General features: G+C 37.9%; 2 protein-coding genes across 2 annotated transcripts in view; both read left to right on the top strand.

The window, feature by feature from the left end:
* Nucleotides 1–674: 674 nt before the first annotated feature.
* plk4 (polo-like kinase 4) lies at nucleotides 675–13,980 on the top strand. Its single transcript, XM_079833797.1, has 16 exons — nucleotides 675–883; nucleotides 2,807–2,902; nucleotides 2,999–3,094; nucleotides 4,280–4,394; nucleotides 5,053–6,037; nucleotides 6,139–6,224; nucleotides 7,326–7,681; nucleotides 7,900–8,004; nucleotides 10,009–10,111; nucleotides 10,206–10,355; nucleotides 10,449–10,582; nucleotides 10,724–10,818; nucleotides 12,143–12,269; nucleotides 12,382–12,525; nucleotides 13,323–13,429; nucleotides 13,611–13,980. The coding sequence occupies exons 1-16, from the start codon at nucleotides 854–856 to the stop codon at nucleotides 13,708–13,710; spliced, it is 2,829 nt and encodes a 942-aa protein (XP_079689923.1). The 5' UTR covers nucleotides 675–853; the 3' UTR covers nucleotides 13,711–13,980.
* A 1,100-nt stretch (nucleotides 13,981–15,080) lies between these two features.
* The window catches only part of itpk1b (inositol-tetrakisphosphate 1-kinase b), an 80,695-nt gene continuing 77,058 nt past the window's right edge, over nucleotides 15,081–18,717 (top strand). Inside the window, exon 1 of the mRNA XM_079833796.1 lies at nucleotides 15,081–15,395. The gene's annotated coding sequence lies outside the window, so the exon portion shown is untranslated. The remainder of the gene's footprint in view (nucleotides 15,396–18,717) is intronic.

Genomic DNA, 18,717 nt, shown 5'->3' with positions numbered 1-18,717 from the left:
TAAGTATCAAAGGATATACAAATTGTTTTCCTCATTTACAAACTTGCAGTCTTATTGAAGTTTTGTTTTTTCTTCAAAAAAAAAGAGATGTTTGCTCACTTTGTATTACTTGTTGGAGTAATTAATGAGTCACAAAACATTTTTATATTGATGCACAATAACAAAATGGTGTTAGTGAGTTGATTAAAATGTAATAATTAAATCATAAAATAAATAAATACATATTATTCATAGCTACTAAAAACTTCATATCGTGAACATAGTAATGTAGGATTTTTTATATATTTAGGACTTAGTTCAAGTACAATGCAAAAAGTACAAAGCAAATATAAGTCATTGTGGTACAGTTCAGAGTATGTAAAAACAGATAACTAAAATATAAAATGAACATATTTGTAAAATAAATAAATAATTCTGGGATAAAAACTGCTATATCATATTTAGGGCAGTTACATACATTTGAAAAGCTTTACATTTGTATTGTTTTTATAAGCTTTTGGTTTTTCGATGTTTGTTATTGTGAGATCAGTATTACAAAAAGTAAAGGGTTTCTTTTGAGTTGTTTTAGGACTTTTATTTTGACAGACTCTTGTCTAGTTCTGTGTGTTGTGCTCTAACCTGATCACCGATTGGTCGATTTGCGCAGCGACGTCGATGACGTCATTACGTGTTCTAACGGGCGGACTTTTCAAAATGGAGGAATTGCAAACATTTTGGAGGGGAATACAAATATATCGATTAAATGCATTTTTATGCGTCATGCTCAAGTCAAAACACCTCACATTCACGGAAAAATAAGGATATTTTGGATACAATCACCGAATCGTCGGACTGAAGACATAATGAAGTGAAAATGAGCGTCTCAATCGGTGATAAAATTGAGGTAAGTAGCGCGGCCGCTGCTCGCAGCCATGCAACCCGACAGATTGCTTTATTATGTGGATTGTGTGTATATTTTAAGCTCCCAAAATGAGCTTAAAATATCCCTTTGTTGTTTTTTTACTTTGGTTTGTTTTGCTTTTGTTCTTTCAAGTGTGGAAAACTATTGAAACGCATTAAATAAGCAGTGACAACTTCAATTCATAAAATTTGCTATAAAATATTCGTATGTATCCGGACACGGTTACACTGCCGTCTGGATCGCGCCTTCTGTTCGTCCATCTGCGGTAAATTTTAAGTGCAGCAAAGGTGTTTTGGGAATTAGGAGCATGGAGACTGTTGCTAGGCGACGTGCGGTAGCGTCAGTGTCAGGTAGAGTCGCGGGAGGAGAGCGGGAGAGAGATGAACAGATGTCAGTGTCAGATGCAGGTACCTTAACTACTGACGCGTCAACAAACATCGCTCAGTGCGCGCAACGAGCTGCTTTTGTGTTGTTTGTTGTCAGCTTGACCCGTGGTCGAAACACTTCATGAAACATGTTGGAAGTGATTCATTCATTCCTGTTAAATTTGACTACTAAAGGAAAAGATCCACATGAGGACAGAATTTTCGCATCATCTATGGATCTTAGAATCGAGGTAGGAGGTTTTTATGGAAGCTTGTTTCCCCCAAGGCGAAAAAAAAAAGTCTTTGCGACAATTTATTTTTCCTGTAGCATTTCTGAGGAAAAATAATCTGAATTGGGAGATATAAACTCCCAATTATGAGGAAAAAGTCAGAATTACTTTATGTTAACTAGGGGGATGGTCTGTATTTGTGAGATAAAAAAATACATATTTTATTTTGCTATTCTGGGGTGGAAAAAAAACTTTAAAATTCTGAGAAAAAAGTCAAAATTGCTGAATGAAACCTCAATTAAAGAGTCATAATTATAAGATATATACTTAAAAATTCTGGGGGGAAAATTCAAAATTGTGAGTTGTAAATCCTAAAATTCAGATAAAAAAATTTACTTTAAAATTCTGGGGAAAAAAGTCAAAATTGTGAGTTGTAAATCTTAAAATTCAGATAAAAAAATATGTACTTTAAAATTCTGAGAAAAAAGTCAAAATTGCTAAATGAAACCTCAATTAAAAAGTCATAATTATAAGATATATACTTTAAAATTCTGGGGAAAAAAGTCAAAATTGTGAGTAGTAAATCTTAAAATTCAGATAAAAAATATGTACTTTAAAATTCTGAGAAAAAAGTCAAAATTGCTGAATGAAACCTCAATTAAAAAGTCATAATTATAATATATATACTTTAAAATTCTGGGGGAAAAAGTCAAAATTGTGAGTTGTAAATCTTAAAATTCAGATAAAAAAATGTACTTTAAAATTCTGAGAAAAAAGTAAAAGTTGTGAGATGTACACTCAAAATAAAAGAAAAAAAAGTCAAAACTGCTAAATGAAACCTCAATTAAAAAGTCATAATTATAAGATATAAACTTTAAAACTCTGTGGAAAAAAGTCAAAATTGTGAGTTGTAAATCTTAAAATTCAGATAAAAAAGATGTACTTTAAAATTCTGAGAAAAATATATATTATAAGATATAAGCTTAAAAATTCTGAGAAAAAGTCTAAATTGTGAGATGTACACTCAAAATTTAAAAAAAAAGAAGTCACGTTTATACCTTGCAGTTGTGTGAGGGGGAAAAAAGTCAAAATTGTGCGATTTCTGCAATTGTGAGAGTCTTTTACAATTTTTTTTTTTATTCTGTGGTGGAAACAAGTTTCCATGGGGATGTCATTCAGAGGTTTAGGGGCACGGAAACTCTCAAAGGGATGAGATCGATCTCATGGGACACACAGGCTCTTGAAATGATCTCATTTGATCTGTGTGTTATTCTCCTGTCTAATTCAAATAATTCCTCTTTATGCTTCAGGACTTCAAGGTTCTCACCTTGTTGGGTAAAGGCTCTTTTGCATGTGTCTACAGAGCGAAATCTGTAAACACAGGCTTGGAAGTGGCAATCAAAATGGTAAGAACATGCTTTTCTGTTGAATTCCCCAAAGTGTGATTGTGGTTGTGCAGCATCTGTTCTAAACCGTTCACTGTGCCCCATGTGTGCTTGCAGATTGACAAGAAGGCCATGCACAAAGCTGGCATGGTGCAGAGAGTCATTAATGAGGTGGAGATTCAGTGTCGGTTAAAGCATCCGTCAGTTCTGGAGGTGAGTGCGAAACTCTCATCGCAGACCTTACCTTACTGCTCATGTTAGATTAGAATTCATATTTGACTTTTAAATGGAGAAAAAGATTTGCATAGTTTTATACGGGTCATTAAAATCCTAAAATGTCACAGAAAAATAATGGAAATATTTATAGTGGAAATAAGTGTTGTTTTGCTCAGGATGTTTCATCGGCTGCAGTGGTGATTCCCTTTTGTCCACAACATCATTTGAAGGCCAGAAAAGCTCCTAGGCTGAATTCAAAATCACCTCCTATAACCTTAAACAGGGCATTATTTGAGGGGACAGTCATTTGTAGTGGTGTCCGAAACCATAGTGGACATTATTGAGTGCACTCATTCAATCCCACAATGCACCGCAATAACGAGTGTACACACGGCTGTCCGAATCCTATTTTTTTTATCCTTCAGGATTGCTGAAGTATTAAAAGCTTAATATTCTTCAAGGTTCCCACTCGTTTTACCCATAATTTTACAGGAATTTTCCAGTCGTTCGTGTCTCAGTGATTTTTTGGAAAATGTTTAATAAATGTACATATTTTTAGAGCTTGGCATGACTAGAAAAATGTATCTTCATTATAAAACTGCCCATGTAGTTATAATGTAAATTAATAACATCTTATTTTTCTAACTTAAAATTAAGCTGCCTCATAGGTTTTTCAAGACATTTGGGAACTCTTCAATAAAAAAGAGGGTTGAATAAAAAGAAATAAGAAATGCCTTGATTTGTACGGTAGTTGTTTTAGTTGTTTTGATGCATTGAGAACCAGTAGGCTAGAGAGAGATTTGTCTTTGTGAGGGTCTTGTTGAACACATTTGGACACATAATTCTTTATTTAATAAAAATAATTGCAAAACGCAATTTGGACAAAAAACGTGGAAGCCCTGACTGCATAATAGATATGAGAAGATCAAAAACAAATTATTTGATAATGGAAGATTATGGAGTAATGAATATTATAATACAGATTTTTGCATGCATGTTTGTAACTAGCAGCAATGTGAAATATAGATCTGGACTGAAGAAGGAACTATACGCAGCAAGTGCATGAATGATGATGCAGCTTTGGTGTAATATGACATTATTGTGCATTTGCAATATTACTTGAAGCAAACTGCCATCCAAAAAGTAAATATTGACCAGTTCTCTTTTTTTCCTTCTCACAAGCTGTACAATTACTTTGAGGACAGTAATTATGTGTACCTGGTTCTGGAGATGTGTCACAATGGGGAGATGAGCCGCTACCTGAAGGAGAGGAAACAACCTTTTACAGAGGAGGAGGGTAAGTTCTTCATATTGATACATTACACGGTTTAATGTTAAAAATATTTTTGCGTGTAATTCCGTTTTAAAATCAGTGGGGGCTGCTATATATATATATATATATATATATATATATATATATATATATATATATATATATATATATATATATATATATATATATATATATATATATATATATATATATATATATATATATATTTAATTTTAATAATTATTATTATTATTTTTTTTTTTTTTGAATGGTTTAAAAGGATATGCATGAATAAGAGCTTGATCACTTTTAATAACATTTTCATAACATAAGTAACAAAACTTCTTTTAATGCTGATTCATATGGTTAGATTAATATACAAGTATCAAAGGTTTCTTTTGATTAAAGCAAAAAGTATTGAAAGCATTCAAATGTAAAAAATAATGTTAATATTTTAAAATAATTAAAGTGAGTATGCTAATATAAAGTGAAATGCTAAAAACACAATCAGTAACTAAAATATTAATATTTTTTTTATTACAGAACATAAACTTCCTGAAACATAATAATTCATAATTAATACATTTAATTGATCAATCAGTTTCTGTTAGTAAAAAAAATCTCCTGCCTCTGAACACTGTTTTCATTCTTTGTTGATTTTTGTGTTTTGTGTTATCAACAGCGAGGCACTTCATGCATCAGATCGTAAAGGGAATGCTGTACCTCCACACTCATGGGATCATGCACAGGGACCTGACCTTATCGAATCTCCTGCTCACCACCAGCATGAACATTAAAATCGGAGACTTTGGTTTGGCAACACAACTTAAACTTCCCAGCGAAAAACACTTCACCATGTGTGGCACACCGAACTACATTTCTCCTGAGGTGGCTACACGCAGCGCTCATGGCCTGGAGTCGGACGTTTGGTCACTGGGCTGCATGTTCTACGCCTTTCTCACGGGCAGACCTCCCTTTGACACGGACACTGTGAAACACACCCTCAATAAAGTGGTTCTGGGAGACTACCAGATGCCCACTCACATATCAGCAGAAGCGCAGGACCTGATTCAGCAGCTGTTGCAAAAGAACCCTGCAGTCAGGCCCAGTCTCTCCGCAGTGCTGGACCACCCGTTTATGACTCTAACGGGGCCCACCGCAAGCAAAGACTCTGGGAGCAGTGACGGAGGCTCCATAGACAGTGGTATAGCCACCATATCCACAGCCTCCAACGCCACCAATAGCAGCAGCAGCAGTAGCCGGCTACAGAGGAAAACCAGGAAGATGATTGGACAGCCCTTACCCAATCGCATGGCGCCTATCCCCAGCCACTCCCATCACTCCACCAGCTCCAGTTTTAAGAGTGGGCAAGATTGGCAGCCAAATTTTCAAGATGATTTATCCAGGATGGGTATTGGGAGAGTTCCCCTGGGTGCTGACAGTGGAAGGCCTCATTCTCGTTACTTGAGACGGGCTCATTCATCAGATCGATCCGGTGCTGGATATAGCCGCACTCCACAGGAGGCAGAGCTGGAGAGATGCCACTCGGAAGAGATGCTATCAGGGTCCGGTCGGTCGTTTCCACCAAGCTCCGGTTACAGAAACGTTCACCATGGCTACTCTGAGCATGGGCGACTTCCCTCTCCACCTGTAAAACAGCCTGCAAAGTAAGAGGCGTGCAAAGCATGTTTGCATTTCTGCATTATTACATGATCTATTTTATACTTACTGCTTTTTTGCTTCGTTTTTTGTTCCTCTCTATTCTCAGTCCAGGATCATCTTTTTCTACATCCACCCATTCAATGAGACCACAGATGCCGGATTCTCAATCACAGGCCTGGTTCAGCAACGATGGTATCATCCCAGCTAAAAATTTTTGTTATAATTTTAGAAGAAATATCTCAGCAAAAAGTTACAATTTTCAATCAATCAATCAATCAATTTTTATTTATATAGCGCCTTACAGCAGCCAAAAGGTGCACAAAGCGCTTTCCAAAACAAGCATCAAACGACAACATAAAAACAAGTCCAACCAAGCAAGTCCAGCACTAAGAGTCAAAAGCTTGATTAAAAAAAAGTGTGTTTTCAGATGAGTTTTGAAAACACTCAGCACCGTGATGTTTCGGAGGTGCACAGGGAGTGCATTCCACAACTTTGGTCCTTGAACACTAAATGACCGGCCTCCAAACTTTTTATACCTGTATGTTGGGGTAACCAGAGAAATATGATCAGAGGAACGGAGTGTTCTGGCTGGCTGATATGTTTTTACTAGATCAGTGAGGTATACTGGGGCCAAACCATGGATGGCCTTAAACACAAACAACAGAATTTTATACTCCACCCTAAACTGCACTGGAAGCCAGTGAAGCGAGCGGAGGACAGGGGTGATGTGTGACCGTTTCGATCTATTAGAGAGAAGACGAGCGGCTGCGTTTTGTACCAGTTGAAGGCGACTGATGAGTGATGTATTTAGTCCAGTATAGATTTTGTCATCGTTTACCACACACATGAAAAAATATAAGAAATAAGAATTTACTGAATCTACTGTTTTACCCAACAAGTGAGCAAATTCTGAAAAATGTATATCTTGCTTTATATTAGTTTGTTTAGCTACAGTATTTTTAGTTCGTTTTTCTGTATAATATAAAAGGAAATATTCTGTAGAATGTCCAAGCTTCTCATTTAGCATAATACGAATGTATGGTTCGTGGTGTTAATTTTGCGCTGCATTTACTCAAAGCTATCATTAAGCTTCAGAAGACTTGAATATAATGCTTGAGACATGTAGATTGCTTTAATGATTGTATGGAAAAGAGCAGTATGAACATTCTGCAAAACATCTTTTTTGTCCCATCACAGCTTTAGAAGGACGTGTGTAAATGAAGATTAAGTTTTTTTATTTTAAAAGCTTTGCATATTGAGACATTTTAACTCTTAAAACATTTTTACTTTTAGGACTGTTCAAGAGGCCAGCAGACTTGAGCAGTCACAGCAGCAGTGGGAGTTTTCACTCTGGACGAGGGCCCATCGGGACACAATCCTCCTGCAGCGACAAGCCCAGCGGCCCTCATTCTCAGCAGCTACCCAACCTTTTCCCCCACAACAATCCAGGGCCCTACAGGGAAGATGGGTTTGGATCAGGTCACATGTCAGAACCTCAGGGCTACTCAGATCCACAGTTTCTGGGTCCACCCCTTTCCAAAGGCAAAGCAAACGCAGAGAAGAAAGAGAAGGCGTGTCCTACGAAGAGCTTCCCTCCGCTTTGTGCTTCCAGACTCAAGCCCATCAGACAAAAGACCAAAAATGCTGTGGTGAGTTATCTACTATAATGGGTACAACTCAAGTCCAGTTTATCAGTATAGTGCTTTTCACAAAACACACTGTTTCAAAGCAGCTTTACAGAATGTTGTGATGTTAATGTTACATGGTTGTGTGTTTCATTTTACTTTGAGTTGGAGCATTGGAGAGAAGTTGTAAGTTAGAATTGCTCATTCAGAACAACATTATGTGACAACGTGTATTTCTTTAGGTCAGTATCCTGGATTCTGGAGAGGTGTGTATGGAGCTGCTGAAAGGACAAGGAGCTCAGGAGAGAGTCAAAGAAGTACTTAGGATATCCTGTGACGGATCCATGGTGAGGGACTAGAGAATCAATAATTAATGTAATACAGTGTAATTAATGTGGGGAAGTTACGGGACGAATCAAACACTTTCAGAAAGGCAATTAACATTAGAGATGGATGGACTGATCTTGTTTTAAACATTTTAAATAAGCTGCACCAATTCAAATTTTGTCAGAACCGCTAACAAATTATGTGTTATTTTGTTTAGTTGTCTGTTCATAACCATGGATAATCTTTCTTCTCTGTTTGGAACAAAAAAAATCGCGATTCTATTCGTTGGGAAACAATGCACCCTTTTCACAGATCAACATAGCAAGAAACATCTAGTAAAGTTTTTCATATTTACATTTTTTAAAAATGTAATACACTTATACAAGGAGTGCAGAATTATTAGGCACGTTGATTTTCTGATCATATTTTTTTTCCAGGCACATTTGACCAATTCCAAACCACAGTAATCCTAATAACTACTATTGATTTAGTATTTAATAATGTATAAGTGATATATAATTGTTCATGAAGGCTGGAAATGAAAATCACCTTATATTCAGGTGTGCAGAATTATTAGGCATGTTTTCTTTTACAGATAAATTGAGCCAAAAAAGAGATTTAACTCAGACTGAAAAGTCAAAAAGTATTAAATGCCCATGAGAAGGATGCAATACTAATGCAATACTAGACATTGCAGTTAAGGCATGACCATTGGACAGTGAAATGCTCGTTGGGTCAGCAGGGTCAGACAAAAACATGTGGTGAAGAAAAGACACCTGTTAACTGCAAAAGAATTAAGAATTAAGGGTGAAACCATCAGGAACCCTTTAGTCTCCAGCGCCACCATTTTCCAGAGCTGCAACCTACCTGGAGTCTCCAGAAGTGCAAGAATTCATCTTCCAGAATCTGGCAGTACGTTTTGGGAGTTCATTTTTAGTCCATCTCTGCAAAACGGACTTCAGGATGGACTAAAATGAACTCCCAAAACGTACTGCCAGATTCTGGAAGATGAATTCTTCAAACAGTGGTACTAGAGGATGTGGTGCTGGTCCTTCAAGAGTCATTCTCAACCTATCTGTCCATAAAGCCTATAAAAAAACCTTCTTCATGTATTTTACAACACTTCAGCTTGTGATTCTTATCTAGTGGGGGTCATTTTTTAGGATTCTTTACCTAACTTAAGTCTCTGAGATCCTGACACCTTGCACTTCTGGAGACTCCAGGTAGGTTGCAGCTCTGGAAAATGGTGGCGCTGGAGACTAAAGGGTTCCTGATGGTTTCACCCTTAATTCTTCACCTTAATTCTTAATTCTTTTGCAGTTAACAGGTGTCTTTTCTCCGCCACATGTTTTTGTCTGACCCTGCTGACCCAACGAGCATTTCACTGTCCAATGGTCAGGCCTTAACTGCAATGTCTAGTATTGCATTAGTATTGCATCCTTCTCATGGGCATTTAATACTTTTTGACTTTTCAGTCTGAGTTAAATCTCTTTTTTGGCTCAATTTATCTGTAAAAGAAAACATGCCTAATAATTCTGCACACCTGAATATAAGGTGATTTTAATTTCCAGCCTTCATGAACAATTATATATCACTTATACATTATTAAATACTAAATCAATAGTAGTTATTAGGATTACTGTGGTTTGGAATTGGTCAAATGTGCCTGGAAAAAAAATATGATCAGAAAATCAACGTGCCTAATAATTCTGCACTCCCTGTAATGTTATATTACCTTGTCAGTAAATGACAAAAATGAATGAACCCTGCTGGGAGGGTGTTTCTAAAGCAAAGGCTGAGGGCGGGACTGCATATTTTACATCTTTCTCTCTTCTTACCAACACAATCAGTCGGGGAAACTCAAATAGAAATACAAAAATTATATTTGCTGCTATCTCCCGTTTACCAATATAGAAGATTACCCAATTATGACTACTTACACTCCAGAAATGTGAACAATTGTGTCCATTATCAACATGTGTAAATCTCTAATTCCTGTGCTCTTGTATTTTTACACTCTTTAGGTTACAGTGTACCAGCCCAATGAAGGTAAAGGCTTCCCTGTGCTGGACCACCCGCCCTCACCACCTGAAGACATTCTCATCTGCAGCTATGAGGATTTACCAGGTACAGTAACTTATTCAAGACTTGACGAGAAGTCTTTAAAAAGCAAGATGTATTTTTGTATTATTCATAGTTATTTAACTCTGTTTGCCTGCAGAAAAATACTGGAAGAAGTATCAGTATGCCATGAAGTTTGTGCAGTTGGTGAAATCAAAGACCCCCAAAGTCACCTTGTTCACGAAGTTTGCCAAGTGCATGTTGATGGAGAACACTCCTAATGCAGACCTGGAGGTGTGCTTCTACGATGGTGAGCTGCACAGATGATTCGGTAGAATGAACTGTGTGTAGTGCAGTGCAGTGTGTATCCGATTTAGGGTTAAGGATTCTTTCCATCTGTTAGGTGCAAAAACTCATAAGACGAGCGAACAGGTGCGTGTGGTGGAGAAGAGCGGGAAATCGTATACAGTGAAGGGTGATGTTGGGCTGAGTGTCCTGAGTCCTGAGTGCAGACTCTACATGGAGCTCTCTGAGGAGGTAATGCATTACTGCTTCTTGCACTTGGCATGTTTAAAGCTTTCATATTTATTTTAGGATTCTCAGATGTCTGGTTGTGCTGCTCGCTACAGTTATAATGCTGACCAAGATTCAAAGCTTGTTTGTTTGTGTTTTCCTTAGGGGCATCGAATGTGTCTGTCTTTGGAAGCGGCAATTACTGCTGAGGAGCAGCGCAGCGCTAAAAACACTGCATTCTTTCCCATCACTATTGGCAGGTGAGGCTTGTGTTTATACCGTCAAACTGTCACCAGCTAATTAAAACTAGACCTATGCTATTGGTTTAGATTTAAGGGTGTTTTTACACCTGGCTCGTTTGGAGCATTTATTTATTTTTCAAATCTGCCGTGTTTTATCCCTCAGTTTGGTGTATTTAGGCATGTATGAACATGGCAATTGTGCTTGTATCTGCACCAAAACAATTGCACCGAGTTCGCCTGAACAAGGTGAGCTCGGCCTGATTAAAGACTAATAACTCTGGCGCAGTTTGTTTGAGGTGAGAAAACAATCCAACCCAGCGAACCAATGCTAGCCTGGGAAAACCCAGACAACTTCCGGCAAATTTAGATTAGTCTGGCAAAGAGCCCATTCAAGCCCATTTCTAATCTGTCGAAATCACGGCACCAATCAGGTGCGGGCTTTACACGATGACGACGGTGAAGCAGATTTTGTACATTACAAAGATGGATGCCGCTGTGGAACATAACTCGTTCGAATCAGCTATCGCGTCTGTTTTAAGCGATTTAAACTTTTCCTTTTCGTTAAAACCCGAGCAAAGAACAACACTCGAAGCCTTCATATCTAAAAAAGATGTTATCGCTGTCTTACCGACTGGATTCAGCAAAAGTCTGATACCAGCTTGCTCCTTCACCGCTCTGATTGGTTTTAGGTCTATCCAATTGCGCCCAGAGGCATTTGAGCGACGTCCGTTGGTGACGCCCCTTTGGAAATGATTTGTCTATGAAGCTTTGCCAGACCATAACTCGGTTACTACTGAGAATGGTCTGGTTTTAACCAGGCTAAACCAATGCATTAGTAAAAGTTGAAATTAAAATTAACAAAGATAAATAAATGATTTATAAGTGCAGTTATTAGTTCATGTTAACTAATGTAGATAACTAATGTTAACTAATGAACCTTACTGTAAAGTGTTACCAAAGCAGCAGTGTCTGATTCTGTGAGCACATTAGATATCACAGTCGAAAACCAAAGAGCGCCTCTTCATATTGAAATGTGTGAATGCTCTTCTCCATATATTGCAAGAAACCTGTACAGACAAAGCCTCAATTTCCGCTCGAACCGCATTTACATCCATCTTCATGGATGACACAGAGGAAACTGACCAATAGGAGGACAGCTTTACTCAAATGCGACTTGCATAAACACATTTTGGTACACTTTGAAAAGCTGCTTTGTGAAAGCGAATTTAACCAAAAAGAAAATGCAATAGTTGAAACAATTGGATCTCTGTTTTGAAACAAAGCAAGCAATAAATGTCATACATGAGATGTGTCTCACACTGGTTGTCATATGCTCCACCAGGAGACCCACCAATCCAGCTTCTCCAGCCTCTCAGCCTCAGTGTTCCTCTGGCTCCAGCCCAGCAGCTCCTGCAGAGGTGGCTCAGGTGCGCTTGAGTCCGCCCCAGCCCCCCCACATCACACCGTCAGTAAGTCATGCATGCATATCATCTCCGAGCTCATCTATTCATTTCTGAGTGCGTCCCTCTATGAAATGAAATATTCCATTGACAGTAACTCATTTGTCTTCTTCACGCATAGATGATTTCCTACACAGGATCGGACTTCACCACAGCAAGTGTGGCTAAAGGCAGCTCGCCTCAATCAGGCAAAGATGAACGCACCATTAACACAGGAAAGGTGCTCAAGTCCATTTTTGTGCCCAACATTGGCTGGGCCTCTCAGGTAAAGTGTTTGACTGGATAGTTTGGACATATAAAGATTAATTTAAGGCTTTATACTTTTTATTATTATTATTATTTACAATTTTCATACTGTCTGCAAGTTTTTGAGTGGTACTGTATGTATTTAGGTTTATTTAGTTGTTTGAATTTATTAATAATGTATTTATTATTATTATTATTATGATTATTATTAGTAGTAGTAGTAGTAGTAGTAGGAATAATTTTATTATTTCAATGTATTTATTATCCTTGTCATTCCAGCGTTATTTATTATAATTTATACTATTATAGTTTGTCAATATTTTGAATTGGATTTAATGTTTATATTTTCTGTTTTCCTTTTAATATTAAAGAATTTGTCAGTTAAATTTTTTCTGTAATGTTAATGTAGTTTTAAGATTTATTTTTATTTCATTTTAGTATTTCTATTTAAACTAAATGAAAAGGAGAAATATAGTTGCTTCCTTATATTTTATTTTATTTCAAGTAATGAAAATGTTTTTTATGGTTTTAGTTTAACAATAATAACCCTGTAAAACACACACACACACACACACACACACACACACACACACACACACACACACACACACACACACACACACACACACACACACACACACACACACACACACACACCATTACGCATATAAATAATACTATATATATACTACACATTTATAAATGATATCTACAGTACAAACATAATAATTTATAATTAACTTTACATTTATAAGTTTGCTTATGTAATTTATAGTATTAGCATTGAAGCATTGATATATTTTTGTTTTTGTTTAGCTAACAAGTGGTGAGGTATGGGTTCAGTTTAATGACGGATCCCAGCTGATGGTGCAAGTTGGCGTCTCTTGCATCACTTTTACTTCCCCTGATGGAAAAATCACCAGGTAAAGCTTGTCCTATAGAAAAAAATCTAAAGAAAATGATTCAAGAACAATTACTGCATTTGCAACACATGTAACTTGCATAATAAGGCCAGGGACATTTCTCAAAAGCATGAGGTCTGTTTGTGATTGCATGTTGTGTCTGAGAATGTTCTGAATCCTCACGCTGTCTGTTTCCTCTCAGGTATAAAGAGAATGAAAAGTTACCAGAGCTGGTGAAAGAGAAGCTCCACTGTCTGTCCAGCATCCTGGGGCTCCTCGCCAGCCCTGCCATCAGACGCTGAGCAGCACACACACAACCGTCGGGAGCACTTCTGTTTTTTACATCAAATTCTCATGAAAACGCTTTGAGTGTTTGTAAATACATATTTTTAAACCTTGTACATATAGTCCCAAAGATTATGAAAGTTATATATTTTTTATGTTGTACATAATGGGTTGCCTGTTTGTCTTGTGCGTGGTGCCTTTATTTTTGTCTACCAGTTCTACACAGTGCTTCAATGAAATGTTAGCTGTACAAACATACAAGCATTAAACATCTGCTGTCTGCTGTATTATTGCTTGTTCCTCTCTTCTGTGTTTATTTAAAGCGTGTGGGCAGGATTTACTAAACTATTCAACTGGTTATGAATATTGACAAAATGCTAATTAAAGTATAAATGGATGAAACCCACAAAAACTCAATTCAGTCATATTTCACTCCATAATCTATAGAAATAACAAATTTTTACAAAGAGAATCAGTTGCTCGTTGCAATACCCTCACGATTCGATACATATCACGATACGGAACTCCTGATATATTATTGAGAGACATATGGTAAAAAGTTAACAAAAAATGTCCTGTTGATTAAAATGCTAAATGTGGGATTACATTGGGATGGAAATGAATAGGCTTGGTGCTGGTGACCCAATTCACAGGACAAGGGTGACACCAGAGTTAAAATATTCATGATTCTGAAGCTGAATACAGAAGAATAGACGAATATAGGCCTTGCACTCGGTCACTGACTAGATATATTTAAAATAACAGGCCACTTTTTACTGGAAACAAGACATTTGACATTATCAGGACCCACAAATATTCCCCCATTGCATAATACTACTTTCATATTTCTACTTTCATATTCAGTTTTACATATAATTATCTAGTATTTACACTAAAACTCTGTACACTTGAATTTTTTTTGAGTAATTTTGGGTGAACTATACACAATATATAATGTCCCTATTTACGAGACACATAGTTGCATTTTACTATTGCGATATATTATAGACACTATATATTTTCTCTACCGTTCAAAAGTTAGGGGTAATGTTTTTGAAAAATGTGTTTTTTTTTTGTCAGCCTATCCAGACAGCATAAATCTTCAATAAATAAAACAAACATATAAATCAGAATAAATCAAATAAATCAATAGAATAAATCAAACATTTTCAAGGAAATATAAATATTTTTGCATACAAGACATACAGGAACACCTGTTGTTTATATAAAGCCTAATTTACAGCAGTCATCGTTTACGTAAGACACGTTGAAAACCAGTATTTTCCATCGCGCGCAACAACAAAAAAATATGAGTGGTTTGAATTCATTACCTTGTTTTCAGCTCATGAAGTTCTCAACATAAGAGATTGTGTTGCACTGGCGCCCCCTCGCGGCGACACCTGGCGGCGGCGGCGAGGCGCTGAGCAGCACAAACCTCCTGTCATGCTTTAGGAGGAACACACACACACACGCTAGTAGCCGGACTGAACTGAGCCCAGCCCCACCTCAGGAGGAGGCAGTGCTCGCTCTCTAGGTGTCTGGAGTGAGAGCAGAACGCATTCGACCCATCTGACCATCATCAGAGCTCCTTTAATTCTCCGTCTCAGCGACAGACAGACAACAACACGAGTCATGGAGACCAGACTGCCCTCCAGCTAGCTAACTGCTATCTAATCGGAGCCCGAGAACATGCGCTAGACAGGTATTTACTTGGCTGCATCTGCTCTTTCTGTGTGTCTACCTGGGAGAAAACAAGAGTTGAAGCTTCCTGACATCCATCAGTTAGACTGTGGGGACTGTGAGTGTGAAAGTAGGTGCAGTTGCTAGCGTGTTTGCGCTGCTGCTGAATGGGATGTTTATGGCGGATTTCAGGAGTCCTGGGTCCTAGATGGTATTTGATATGTTTTTTTTTGTTTGTTTTTTTAAATATCAGAATATGAATTATGGGTAGAAATTGTTTTTTTTGTTGTGAAGCAATGGTACAGTGAGAGTAAGTCTTAAAGCTGAAGGGCTGCGTTACCAATTCTAGTGAGCCCCCTTCCTGGACAGCATGTGGGCATCGCGGTGCTTTCTAACGATCGGAAAGTTTCGGCTCTCCTGTGAATCATCGAATGTTCGATTCACGGCTGGCCTGGTTTGTGATGAATCAAATGTTCGAATCTTTCGCCCAGACTCGCATGTTATGGATCGATTATTCGCATAAACGTTTAAAAGCGCAAGTGATTCATCCTTCTTTTCTTCTTCTTCTTCTTCTTTTTTTTAATTGAAGCTCCGAACTTAAGTTTTGAACGTTTTGAATGTTTGCATGTGATTAATCGTGTGTTAGAATCTTTTTTAAAAATTCGTTTTGAATATATAATTTAAAACAAAAATTAAGTTTAAACTCTCAAATAATGCATTTAACTGAATGTTTTTATAGAAAGATCAAAGTCGTATATGTTCTAATCAAACGTCTGGACTTAAGCATTGTATTTTTTTTAATCTAATCTTTAAACCATAGACTAAAAGAAATATGGATGTAGTGTCCGTGACGTCACCCATAGGATTCTGAAGAGCAGTTTTGAAGCGTAAAGTAGGGTCGAGCTGGCCATTGCCATCTTGTCAAAGCGTCATCGCGCGTCACTCCCAGATAATAGAAAATTAGCAAAAAGGCGGGACGTGGGCGGAGCTGAGGTGACGCGAAGACTAAAGGCCCATTTATACTTCTGCGTCGAGTGTACGCCGTAGGCTACGCGCGTAGCCGACGCCGTCGTGAGCATTTATACTTCTGCGCTGTTGTCTGCGTCAATGTGCAATTCCACATGCAGACACTGGAAGGCAGTGTCCTCGGGCATGTTGGTGTAATCAAGAGAACAGCCGAAGAAGAAGCAGCTTGTTGTGTAGCATCTGTACATTCATGTCGGAATATCAGCAGCAGTGAGAGAGCGGCTTTTCTTGCAGCTTGAGTTGTTGTATCTAATACAAATTAAGCATCTCTAGTTGATTAGTAAAGTTAAATAAGGCGATCTGGCGCTAGAATGCATTTGTGAAACCATGCGGAGCTCGTGGCCGCTGTTTTCAGTATCGGTGGCTCGAGCAATCGATTGCTGTTGCGGCGACTTCATTCACGAAATATACCCTAATGTGTCCCTGTTCTTGATATACAATTACTGATTAACATCTTTGGTTTTAATGAGAAAATAAATAAACTATATTCAGCGGATCTATGTATTTATTTACTACCATAAAGAATCGCTGGACTGCAAAATAGTGTTATAGCAGACATAAGGAACTATCATCCAATTTCTGGACACACACACACACACTCCTATCGCAGATTTTTTATTTATTTATTGATCTGAGGGAAGGGTTCTGGCAGACCAATCACAGCACTTGCGGTCCGCGTAGAATTGACGCGTTGTTACATTTTTGGAGAGGTGCGCGTCAGGCTACGGCGTAGGGTACGGCGTATCCAACGCGTCTATGCGTAGGGTACGCCGTACCCTCTGCGTGCACTCGACGCAGAAGTATAAATTGGCCTTAACAGACAGCAGATAAATGGCTATCCACCTGTCACTCAAAGTGGCCACGCCCTTAATTATGCAGGACTTTAAAGCTTTATATAATGTAAACAAATGAGTTATACAAAAATGTACCCCCCTCACAATTAAAATTAGCCGTTTAGACCAAAACCACAATTTGTCCCAGGCTGTAAACATGTTTTATTCTGCTGTAAGGTTGGCCATTTTAACATGAGGCTCAATGAGATTCTGCTCCCTTCTGGAGCCTGTCTCTAGTGGCCAGTCGATGAATTGCAGTTTAAGTCACTTCCGAATTGGCTTCAAGAGAAACTGCGGGAGGTTGCTGCTTGGTTTAAACCAAGTGTGCCACACGAGTCCTGAAAAGCGAAGCCAAAGCGATGCAGTATAGGTCATAAACCCTGCCCTCTCCATGAAATGTAATGGGACATAGACAAACTAAACAATCAAATTACACTTCAAATAATTTTTTTCAAAAGATGGTTTCTGTCATTTTAGTTCTTTTAGTTCAGTCATGTTCGTTCTTTAAATAAGTTTGGTTTCAGTTCGTTATTTGATGCTATAAAAACGGGGGGTGTGACGTCATGATTGACAGCTGAGATTGACTGTCACTGAAGCACCAACGGACATTTTTCAGGAACTTCGCGAGGAGATTGGAGCTTTAATTTTAATTTCTACATTTCCATAACTGTTTATATTACAAAAGAATCACGTGCAAAAGGCTCGTCGTCTCCTGACAGCAAAAGGGACATATTTGCATGACTTTCTAACATTTACAGATGGAGAATATCCCTGTGAAATGTCAGTTATGCACTGAGGAAAGCACCACATGTCAAACGCATTAAACACCGCAGGTATTTATCTGTCTGTCAGCACAAGTCTATCTCTCAGAGCGTCTGACAGGACGAGCTGCTTTAAACTTGAAGCCCTTAATATAAAGCATGTCATGTTTAGGACAAATTGTATCCTGCACTTTCCCTGCGCACAAAAACTATTCTCGCCGCTTCGTAAAATTATTGTAGAACCACTGTAGTGAGATGGACTTTTTAATGATGTCTTTAGTAGCTTTTATGGGTCTTGAGAGAGGAAATGTCATTGCTGCCAATGGCGAACTTTCTGAGCCATCGGATTTCATCTGCGTACTCCGCTATTTACTAAATATTATACTAAAAGCCTGTCAAAAACGTGATTACTGGACTAAGTAGTCTTACTGCGCTAATACTATCAAATACACTCAAGGTTTACATAAACACAGTCGGTTATGTCTAAAGTGAAAGTAAAATCGGCATGTATATTAGATGTGTGCAAGTCTTAAATTGACAGCAGCGCAGCCTAGTGGACACTTAAAGGGACAGTTCACCTCTAAAATGATGTCATTATTTACTCACTCAATGTTGTTCCAAACCTGTATTAATTTCTTCTGTTGAACACAGACAGTTAAATATACCAGACAATGGGGTCCAGCAACTTGTTGGTTTCCAACATTCTTCAAAAATATGTCCAACA

The sequence above is a fragment of the Gobio gobio genome, assembly GCF_949357685.1.
Source record: "Gobio gobio genome assembly, chromosome: 13".
NCBI classification, from domain to species: domain Eukaryota; kingdom Metazoa; phylum Chordata; class Actinopteri; order Cypriniformes; family Gobionidae; genus Gobio; species Gobio gobio.
This window is presented reverse-complemented; position numbering and strand designations above follow the sequence as displayed.

Excerpts from the sequence above, each read along its gene's own strand:
- plk4 (XM_079833797.1), top strand. The coding sequence starts at position 854 with ATGAGCGTCTCAATCGGTGATAAAATTGAG. Across the intron at positions 10,356-10,448 it reads GGAGGTGTGCTTCTACGATG|GTGCAAAAACTCATAAGACG; the intron begins GTGAGCTGCACA and ends TCCATCTGTTAG. Across the intron at positions 10,583-10,723 it reads ACATGGAGCTCTCTGAGGAG|GGGCATCGAATGTGTCTGTC; the intron begins GTAATGCATTAC and ends TGTTTTCCTTAG.